The 11,635-nt window shown below is 35.0% G+C and overlaps 1 protein-coding gene across 3 annotated transcripts in view; it reads right to left on the minus strand.

The window, feature by feature from the left end:
- LOC144971428 (minichromosome maintenance domain-containing protein 2-like) overlaps positions 1-11,505 on the minus strand; it is a 34,345-nt gene extending 22,840 nt beyond the window's left edge. The window contains exons 1-6 of one of the 3 annotated variants that reach the window (XM_078912332.1): positions 11,333-11,505; positions 7,991-8,048; positions 7,751-7,809; positions 5,530-5,630; positions 2,626-2,730; positions 2,286-2,390 (exon numbers count right to left, since the gene is read on the minus strand). In XM_078912332.1, the coding sequence (XP_078768458.1) occupies positions 2,286-2,390; positions 2,626-2,730; positions 5,530-5,630; positions 7,751-7,809; positions 7,991-8,048; positions 11,333-11,452 (548 nt within the window). In that variant the 5' untranslated portion in view covers positions 11,453-11,505. Of the gene's footprint in view, positions 1-2,285; positions 2,391-2,625; positions 2,731-5,529; positions 5,631-7,750; positions 7,810-7,990; positions 8,049-11,332 lie in introns of those variants that run through there. The other 2 variants (XM_078912333.1, XM_078912334.1) reach the window with 2 other exon arrangements.
- Between the last annotated feature and the right edge of the window lie 130 nt (positions 11,506-11,635).

An 11,635-nucleotide genomic window follows, 5' to 3' on the forward strand; every position in this document is an offset into this window, starting at 1 on the left:
TATATATATATATATATATATATATTTATATATATATATTATTATTTAAAATATTTACCACAATGTTTGGGGCAGTCTACATCAATGTTTCAGGCTCAATTTGCCATCTTCAGGACTGAGTTGTTTTGTTGACTGTTGTTGTTTCTTGAAGTGGTTCCGGTTTGAAGTTAATTAAGAGGATTTTGCGCCGATGGGGACACTTTCCGTAGATCTCACTTTTCATGTTGAGTGTGGCTTCATGAGGTTGTTTGATTATAGTATATTTTTCTTCCAGGCATAAGCTACATTGTTTTGATGTTGGTGTGTATCCTGTTGCTTTAGATAAAATTTTCCATGAAATGTTGTGGTCTATTTTGTTGTCTTTTAATTTCCAAATATGTTCGCTGAGTTTTGTGGATGTTTTTTTGTTAGTGTTTCTAAATGTTGAGGTGTGGAGGTTGTATCTTGTTTTGAAATTATTTTCTGTTAGTCCTACATATTTTTCTTGCTTGTTTGTTTTAGTTTCTGTGACTGTGGCTTGGTAAATTAAACTTGATTCTAAGCATTGTTTGTTTAGCGGGCAATGTTCTTTATTTCTGCAGTTGCATTTTCTAGTGGGTGGGTTTTGCTCTTGTCGGTGGTTTATTAATATTTTTTTGTTGTGGCTTGAAATTATTTGTTCTATGTTGCGCATACACGAGTAACTTATTTTTATGGTATTCCTGTTGATAATTTTATGTAGCTTGTGGTTTTTTGGAAAGTGTGTATCAATTAACTTCAGGAACTGCTGTCCTATGTTTGTGCTGACGTTTATGTCGAAAGGTGGGTTGAACCAAGTTATGTGTCGTTTTCTTGTTTTACGTTCTTCACTTGTGTGTTGGGGTTTACATGAGAGGGAGGCGTCTGTGTATACAAATGGTGTGTTGTATCCACTTTTTGTGAGTGCTTCTTTGTAGGGGGTGGCTGCGACGTTGAATATCTCTCTGTTTTCCGAAACTTGGTTCAACCCACCTTTCGACATAAACGTCAGCACAAACATAGGACAGCAGTTCCTGAAGTTAATTGATACACACTTTCCAAAAAACCACAAGCTACATAAAATTATCAACAGGAATACCATAAAAATAAGTTACTCGTGTATGCGCCACATAGAACAAATAATTTCAAGCCACAACAAAAAAATATTAATAAACCACCGACAAGAGCAAAACCCACCCACTAGAAAATGCAACTGCAGAAATAAAGAACATTGCCCGCTAAACAAACAATGCTTAGAATCAAGTTTAATTTACCAAGCCACAGTCACAGAAACTAAAACAAACAAGCAAGAAAAATATGTAGGACTAACAGAAAATAATTTCAAAACAAGATACAACCTCCACACCTCAACATTTAGAAACACTAACAAAAAAACATCCACAAAACTCAGCGAACATATTTGGAAATTAAAAGACAACAAAATAGACCACAACATTTCATGGAAAATTTTATCTAAAGCAACAGATACACACCAACATCAAAACAATGTAGCTTATGCCTGGAAGAAAAATATACTATAATCAAACAACCTCATGAAGCCACACTCAACATGAAAAGTGAGATCTACGGAAAGTGTCCCCATCGGCGCAAATTCCTCTTAATTAACTTCAAACCGGAACCACTTCAAGAAACAACAACAGTCAACAAAACAACTCAGTCCTGAAGATGGCAAATTGAGCCTGAAACATTGATGTAGACTGCCCCAAACATTGTGGTAAATATTTTAAATAATAATTCGCTCCATTACTACATGTCGAGCACTTTTCGTACCATATTTGTATCAAACACGATTCAATATATATATATATATATATATATATATATATATATATATATATATATATATATATATATATATATATATATATATACATACAGTCGAACTTGTATAAGTATAGGCAGCTAGTACCCTTGGGACTCGAAAAAACCTGTTGATGTGAAGTTCCTGAAATAGGCTGCCTTAGTGCCCCGACTTATCAGCCTTCAATCCCACTGCACAAGCTTTGATAGCTACTGGGGGAGGCAAAAACCCTTTAATCCCACTGCACAAGCTTTGATAGCTACTGGGGGAGGCAAAAACCCTTTAATCCCACTGCACAAGCTTTGATAGTTACTGGGGGGGGGGGGCATAAACCCTTCAATCCCGCTACACAAGCTTTGATAGTTACTGGGGGAGGCTTAAACCAAGTTGCATATATGATATCTTGTTGCTTGAATTTATATCCAAATAAATAAAGATATTACTTTTAAGATGATTATCTACTTGCCTAACAGTCTGCGTCTCCAAAGCTCCAGGGATGTGTATTCGTATAAAATGGTTGCCATAATGACCATCACAATTACTATCTAAGCAAACATACCTTGTGCTCTGTCTGAATGAAAATGTTGAATTAGTAAAAAAAAAAACCCAACAAAATTGCAGTTCTATTGAAATATATGTAAAATATGGAATAGTAGTGTAATAAGGTTATTCAAGGTTTGACAGTAATTCTATTATAACCTGAACAAAAAGTTATATTGTTGACAGCATTATAACATGTGTGGCATAATTATATCAACATGAGAGATTAAACAATAAATTTATTTCTTTTAAAAATCAGTACGTACGTGTATTTGGTGACTGAAGAAAAACCACTGACAATGCCAGTCAATTTTACAAAGCCTTTATAATGAGAGCACTTTGTCAAGTCAGAGAGGCTACATATCTGAAAACTTATCAAAATCCACATATCAGTCATGAAATTTTCAGATCATTTAATAATTTTAAAAAGTTTAAACAATGTTCATTTCTATAAGTACACATAAAGCATACTGTGTATTGTATTTACATAGAGGTGAACCACGTCCAAATCAACCTCCATCAATTGATTTTGACATTTGTCATTATCACCCTTATTATAGTCATGTTATTTACCGTTTGTTGAATAATTATTGACGTGGTTTGTTCCTTTAAGATCAAGAGAAAAGACAATAATGTTATAATCATTCTTACCTAATGGTCCAAGATGATTTATAATAATAACAATAATAACAATATTTTCATCATTGTAAATCACCAAATAAAGTACAGTCAACTCTGCTTAATCGCACACCCTCGAGAATTCGGGTTAGTGTGTTGATTAAGCGGAGTGTGCGATTAAGCGGAAAAGCTAAAACTAGCATCTAAGCACTAGCTTTCATGTACCATTCATGTAAAACTGTCCCCTCTGAGGTTTCTACGGGCTTGGGACCGTCATTATCAAGACATAAGACTGATGAGAAGAGGCGTTTTTATGTTTTTCTTTATATTATTATTATTTTTTAAAAAATGTTTTAGGGGCTTTTTTCTTTTAAAATTTCTCTTTATATTCATGTTTCATCGACAACAAAGTGTGACATTATTGTTTGTAAGAATGGTAATAGTGAAGCGTTGATTGTAGTAAAGCCTCGTCTGGTCTGCATTGTAAATGTCATTAGAGTCATACTGCTGAAGAAGTTGTTTCAAAACTTCATCACTCCATTGGCTGGCAGAAGAGACATCAGCACAGTGTTTTTCATCATGTTCTTTTTTAAGCATGACATTCTGTCAACCTTTCCATCTCGAGAGCCAGCTTTCTAATAGGGAGATAAACTTGCCTTAAGTTTATGCCAGTTCAGTTGCCTTTTGAGTGTATCAATGTGGACAGGGACCATATAGATCAATCAAAAGATGAGACGCAAGTCCTCCCTGTAATCCTTTCTTATTGTACATGGTTCAGTAGAGGAAAACAATGCACAGGTAGAGAATTGCAATCGCATGGTCAGACAATGTAAACAAACACACCGCATTGGGTGGACTGCGATCACGTTTCACACCTTGTGATCCAGACAGCGAGTTCTGAGTCAATTAGCCCATCGTGTGAGGTAATCCTTTGATGTCAGTTAACCAACATTGCGTGTCTGACCTAGTCGGGGTCAGAGGGACTAGTCAGGTTAGAGGGACAGTAGAATTGCATTGACGAGAAAGCTTTTTTTCACGATTGATACTACTATGGTAACGTGCCGAACTGGTTCAATGTGAAACGCATTTTCATTGCCTTTTTTAATTGTATTTTTTAGATCTTTTTCTCAATCAAGATGGAATCAAGATGTAGCGATTAAGCGCAGAAGATGTGCGATTAAGCGGAGCGATTATATAGAAAAAAAATCCGTTTTTCGGGATTGTGTAGCGTATAAGCTGAGTGTGCGATTAACAGATGTGTGATTAAGCAGAGTGAACTGTATAGTACTATTTGTTTTTGACCAGGTCTATGTCAAGTTAGTTTATCTATTACTAGAAAAAGAAAGGCATCTCACAATGCTACTTGAAAAAGTGACTCTGGGAAATTTATACACAATGTAAGTTTCCAATCGAGGCCAAGGAAATTTAAATCTCCTGTGATAAATATCTTGTCAAAATTACAGTTAGCAAGAGACAACAAAATAATATTGATATTCATTTTATACTGGGTCTTGTCAAAATTCAGTGTTCTGTATATATTCCGAATCAAAACAGTAATATTGCTGCAATTAGCGTACACCAAACTGTTTTACAATTTGGGGGTTCAAATCTTTAATAACATAAATAGCAACTCCTCGTAATAAATTTTCATTTGTACATAAAGTATAACCGGGACTAGAAAATCAAGCTCAGTAACGATGTCAGTATAATTTTTGGGTAAAATTTCAGTGAGACATATTGCACTTTTGTCTTATGTTTCATATAAATAGGTATTCTTTTCTTCTATTTATAAGACCATCAACATTAGTATCTATCATCTTAAAACTTTTACACATTACATAATTATTAGAATAATGGATAGATGAAATATTATTGGACAGCTTGCATCAAGTCCCCTTTCACATCTCTCGCTGACCTTGGAGGAAGTTTCATTTTAGGACTGTGTTGAACTTATCTTGTAGCTGTGCCTTTTGTATTCAAAGGTATTAAAATGGATTTCAGCTGGGGTCCTGTGACATTGATAGGTGGCTGTTTTTGTACTTAGTAAACTTTTGAGTGTGCCCCTCATTGTGGGATCGCTTGGTTGTGTCTGGATGGTTCATCTAGCTAGTTAATGTCAAAATAGGCACATTGATAGATTTTTTATAGAATCTTCTGTTTCCCATTTGAACCAGTCCCTTTGTCTTACTTTTTCTTTGCTACTTTTAACTTCAGGTCTAACACTTTTCTCCTAAATTCTCCCTTTTTACTGGGGCTGAAATGACCAAAAAGTGTTGCAAACGCCATAAAATCCTCAAAAACAATGAAAACAACAATGCAGCAATCCCAAACTCTTTGTAACATGTCATATATAAAGTCATATCTCTCAATTATATCAAGTCATTATGGTATGACACAGAATCCTCGAGCTTTTTGCATGTCCAGAGGAGTTCGAGGAAACCATGCTTGGGTGTATTGCATTTAAATATTTTACATAAGCAAAAATCAATTAATTTTTTTTTTTAGAAATAAACCATTTTTGTAATAATTAAGTTAAAAAACACAATACAAACCCTTTGCATGGAAGATGAGTAATGTATAATTTTGCTCTAACTTGAGAAGACATAACGCTTGTGGGCAAAAGTTGCTGGCATTTGATGAACTCAAATATTACCTAAAAAGAAAAAGAAAATTGTCCTATCATTTTTGGTTTGGAAACATTTGTTTTCATATGCTCAGCTTGTTTTCTTCTTTCTTTTTTTTTCTTTTTCATTTGTCTTTACTGAAATTAAATCTTTTTAGCTCATATATTGCCATGGACATTGCATAAATATATAAACTGATTAAAATAAAATAAATTATAGATTTTAACCTTTTAAATGACAACTATTAAGAGGACTTTAAAAAGAAAAACATTATATGTTGCTCATTTGATTTAGTATAAGGATTACAATTCAAACCTCATATACCGACATCAATGAGACCACAAACCAATGTGTAAATGTGGGGTTGACAAATTTGAAATCAATGAAATATGAATAACTAGCATGAAAGCATAGCAATTTTTTCTACCAATTAATGTTCATTACATTCAAAAACGAGGGTGACCAAAGACAACATGGAAAGTAACTGTCGACAAAGACCTTAAGTCTGGGAAGGGATATGGGACGAGGCATACATGGCAGCACAAGAATGGGAGGAATGGCGAATCTGGACAGCCCAATGTGTCAAAGACATAGGAGGAACTAATGTCTGAGGTAAATGTAATGTTCATTACATTTATTCAATACTTGAAGAATCAAAGGAAGAATGATACAGTTTGTGATGGAGGAAGGGTAGGTATTAAAATACGACAATGAATCATCAATAATAATAATAATAATAATAATAATAATAATAATAAAAATAATAATAATAATAATAATAATAATAATAATAATAATAATAATAATAATAATAATAATGATGCTGAAAACTTATATAGCACTATAACTCCTGAGACATCAGACTCTAAACGCTTAGAGTGCATCATAATATATTACGGTAGTGACAAGGACCATTTTAAGTACCTAGAAGGCATTAAGGTGAAAGGGAGTGGAGGTGGAGGTGCAAACGTGAACACAATTGACATATGATGATGTATGCATTGTGCTGCCATTATGTGCCAGAGGCCCAGCACATCTGTCGCCGCGTTGATTTTCTTCCTGTAGATAGTCTGCTATCCAAGGCTGAAGACACTATCTGTCCAGGGGACAGTGCCCCTGAGGAACAGGAAGTACGACAAGTGAGCACATCCAACTTACTTACTTACTTATCCGAACCAGTGACCACCTGAGCTCTAGCCCTTCGGTCTTGTGCCATGACGTAGAAGTTAGACGTCTTTTGTAGTTGTTCCAGGTGAATATAAAGTGTGTTACTGATGCTTGGTTTTTGTGGGAGGAATGTGCATCTCAGGTCTTCAAGAGGTGTGTTACTGTTTCATTGGGGTGTTGACATAGGGGGCAGGAAGGGGATGTGTCTTTTGTAATTTTGCTTAAATGGTTGTTGAGCGATATGTGTTGTGTTCTTAGTTGAAAGATGATGCTTTGCTGGTGTCTTCTAAGCTTATTTAGGCAATCAGTCTTTACAGGAGTGGTCATATGGGAAAACATACATCTACCCATGGTGCTCATTGCCCAACTGTTCATCCAACAAAATTGTCCTACCCTCTCTGCCCTTAGGACAAAATACTGGCCACGACTGCAACAGCCTGAGGAGTAGGTGAGGAGTAGCTCTGGAGCGAGGTCTCAGGACAGCAGCATATCTGACGGAGAGTTGACTTACCATCTGAGTGAAGAAGATACATATGATATGCTTCTAAAAATGGCACTTGATGGGTAGAACTCCTGGTTCCGTTAAGAAGTTCCCAACGATTGCCTCACTTTTTCTTACACCTTATTTTCAGACTGTGTAATGATTTAAGCATTATCTAAAAGCATGTAGTTTTATTCGCTTATTCTTTACTTCACTAGCTTAATAACCAAAGATGAAAATGCATGTCAACATTAGGCTGATAATTGCTCTTATTTTTTTAATGATTTCAAGTTATAATTAGATAAATAGTAATATCTGAGGTAAAAATTTGATTTTGATATTACAGATGATTGACAAAATCCCAAAATTACTTTTTGAAACAAAATGTGGCTTAAGATAAATGTACATTCATCAATACACAACACACCTTGATTGCCTAGCTCAGAATCTTCGGTGGCAATGGATTACAAGACTGTTTCAATAAAGGGGAAAAAACCTTACCTCATGAAAAAGATTTGAACTTTGGACTGGAGTATTTGAGACCTTTTCTGCGAGTAAAACTGAAACAGAAAAAAATGTGGCCCTTAAAAAAGAGTGCACTTTAATAAAAATTGAATTATCCTGATACAATTTTTTTTTTAAATTAAAAACAAATCTTAAGAACACTAATAAAAATGTGAGCCAATCATGTCAAATCTAGGTTAAAAGTTAATGAATAAAATAATTACTTTTTGAACTCACCAGATTTTTCATATAAGTCGTGAAGATTAATATTTATTGTGAAAATGTAAACTTGAGACTGAAATTGAAAATAAGAATGAGAATAAAGAATCAATATAACCATTTTACCCATTGACCGAATACTTAAAATTAGAGTTCTCTAAGAGGCATCATCCTAGTCATCATGCTTAAGCTTAATATGTAAGTGTAACATACATAGGTTGTTCAAAATTTCATAACAAGCCAATTTACCATTAGAAAAATTGAATAAGGTGTGGATGAGTGTGTGGGTGATACTGGATGGTGCCAGTACTATGTAAAATGAGAATTTGCTGGTGAAATATTAAAGCAATGTGAACTGCATTAAGCACGGTAAAACAGTAGAAATTCGTTTTGTAAATGTATGTGTTCATTTATTAAGAAAAAATGCTAAGAATCAGCTATTTGGCACGTGGGGACAATGGGAGTGGCCCAATTTGGAAATTCCTCTCTTTTAATCACTCTATCTGTCTCTAGTCTATCAAGCTCTCGTTCAACCCCCTCCCTTAAAGAAAATGTGAATTTTTGCTTTCATATCCCTCAAACAACCTAATTCTTCTTTGAAGATTGCCTTGTGTCTATCTAGGACAGTTTCTAAAGATGCTTCTGTTAACAAAAAATGTGTCAATCAACACGTAGATGCTTTAGCCAGTTTCTGTCAAGCAGTGGAGGACCGAAACCAACAACCACCAAAAGTGGTAAATTAGCAGATTATCCATTGTAATTCACTTGGACCTGACTTTCACCTAATATTTCAACCTTTTGTCCTGGTATGTTTTTAATTGTGTATTGGATGGCTCTAGAGTAAAATTGAAATGTTTCTCGTAGAAATATTTTGAAATGACTGTTAGGCTTGCTCCTGTGTCTATTTGAAATTCTGTCATTACTTCATTGACCTTCAAAGTTACATATGGTTCTGGTTTTCTTGATGAGAGAATGAAAAGATTTCCCATTAAGGAATTGTCCATCTCATCCATTTTTTGTGTAGTCTCTGATATTTCAAGCATGTTGTGATTTGAATTGAAGGAAAACTGTCTACGCTTTTTGAACAGTTCGTTTTTCACACGTGGACAGACTTTTGAAATATGACCCACGACGTAGCAAGAAAAATATTTTGCTTGTCAAAATTTGCACTGTGATTGAAGATGATTCCCCCTGCAGCTATGGCAGGATGAATTCTTCTACGTAGATGCAAAAATGGATGAAGATTTTGTAGGTTTGCCTGCTGACCCCAGAATATTAAGCGATGGTGTATTTTGTGTATGACAATTTTCCTTTGCACTCTCAGTAGAATCCATGATCGACTTGGCCAATTTGACTGCTTTATCGGGTGTGAGATTGTCCTCTGTATTCAAGCTGAGGTCCAAAAAGAAAGTGTTCACTTAGACTTTGCAAAGATATCACAAAATCTGTAAAGACTCGCCAACTTCTCTTATGCATGATTCAAACTTTTTGCATTGAATAAATTTTGGAGGTTTGGGATTGAAATGGGACGATAGGATGTCACAAAGTTCTATATAAGATTTTGAGCGAGGCGTATCTGGATGACATAAATCTTTAATAAAACTCATCTTATTATGTCGTATCGATGATAGAAGAATTGCACGTTTCTTCTCTTCACTCACGACTTCCTTCACTTCGAAGTAAAAGTCTAGTCTTTCTTTGTAGTATGGGAAAGAAGAAACCCCTTCATAAAGTCCAAGTGATCCGAACAATCTGGAATAAGCCATTTCCTCATACAGTTGTAATATTTGTTGATATGGTAATATTACATGAAGAAGACTTGTTGAAAATTGAAGTAACAATAAACAAACTTTATTAAAGAAGCATAGACAAACAATTGTTTGGGTTCATTCGTAGAAGTCATGAAAAACGGAAGCAGATCAATGTGCACCAATCCGCTTGGGTGAACAATGCCTCAGTGCAATTGAATGTGTTAAAGAATATGAATATGAATACATTACCTCAAGACAAAAACAGAAAGCATATTGGAAAGAAGATAAAGGGGGATAGAAGACACTATAAGTGTCTCCCTGCACACTGTGGTAAGTCAGGAACGCACCCAGCCATCACAATTAAATGCATAATGTTGCGATAAATTAGCATCAAGGGGCAAAGCATGGAGTTTTAAATAAATCCATTATATTGTCTAATATTTCATTTAGTACCTCATATGCTACTTAACCTTTACGTTGTATGATCCCATATTTTGGTAGATCCCAGATGTTGTAGTTTTGACACCTGTCAATCATAGTGATAATATGACTCGGGATAGGTAGTCCACCCTACCCCTTCCTGCTTATGTGTTTTTGAAAACTTAAAAAATTCCCTGTGTCTCAGGAAGAAGAAAAAAAATCTTTTAAAAATCCATGTGGCAACCCGGTTGCTTGTTAAAACATCTGTAAAATTACTCTGCTAGAGAGGGACCACTTTTTGACAAAAGTATCAAATTTGCCCATTTCAAACCGACACAGCTGTGCTGATAACCCTTCTTTGGCCTATAGGATTGTTGATGTCTAACACGATCAGAATATGTATTATTTTGTCCTGATTGTATTTGAGCATCTTGTAAAGTTGTTTTAAAAAGCTTTTCCTTTAGTCCATTTACTTTGACTGACTTTTTTTCCCATTTGACAGGTCTTCTTTTCTTTTTAATTTCTAACAGGACTTCCAATTGATCAATGATTTTGTCTTTCTCATCAAATAAAGCAGCGGATTAGACTACCTGTTCACTTACTTCATTTACCATTGTTGTTATTTTCATTTGCATTATTTTATGTACTAATTGTCAGTATTAAAATAAATTGAAAAAATACAAACAACTATCTATACTGCCACGGGAGATTATTCAGACTAGAGTCAGAATGACATGTCGATTGCACATGCACATTGGAGTTTGAGTTCAAATAGCCATGGGGGACTATTCAGACTCGAGTCCGAATAGCCGCAGCTCATTATTTGTCCCCCCCCCCCCACCCCCCAGCCAAAATAAAAGATGATGCATAAGAGCCATCGTTGTCTTGTTTTTGTTTTTATTTATTATTTTAAAAATATTTTTCATGAAAAAAAAACAAACAAAAAACTGCTGCCTTGGTCTTTGAAAAAAATGTAAAGACATGTCTAGACTATGTAATTTTGACAACAAACGTTCGGGATGCGGTGATGCATGCCATAAAATCATGCAATTACTTTTCTGGGGCGTAAATCAATAAGAAAAGGTAGCCCCATTTCCCGTCTTCAGGCAACACCCCATCCATCCCTCTCTGCTTTTCCTGACTTCAGGCAGCCCCCAGATATTTTATTTAGACGTCTATCTAGGGATACCTCGTGATCAATGCTGCCAATACACTGTCTTCTTATGTCATCAAAAGTTTGGTTTTCATCGAAATACTGAACAATCGATTTTAAACAAGAAAGCCTATTGGTTAAGCTCCAGTTTTGCATTATTGAACTTGACTAATCAAATCATGCAGTGCAGTGGAGAACGAGAGAAAAAAAAACCCCGAAGGTATGCGGCAAAATCTAGCAGACGATGCAGCCTAAAAAAGCAAAAGTATAACTGGAAAATATGCGAAGAATTGTTGGCATTCGAACGGGAATAAAGAAACTAGTGTGTTTACAAACAAT

Source organism: Berghia stephanieae, chromosome 4 (genome assembly GCF_034508935.2).
Source record: "Berghia stephanieae isolate SIO BIC M18660-M18661 chromosome 4, UCSD_Bste_1.3, whole genome shotgun sequence".
In the NCBI taxonomy this organism is placed as follows: Eukaryota; Metazoa; Mollusca; class Gastropoda; order Nudibranchia; family Aeolidiidae; genus Berghia; species Berghia stephanieae.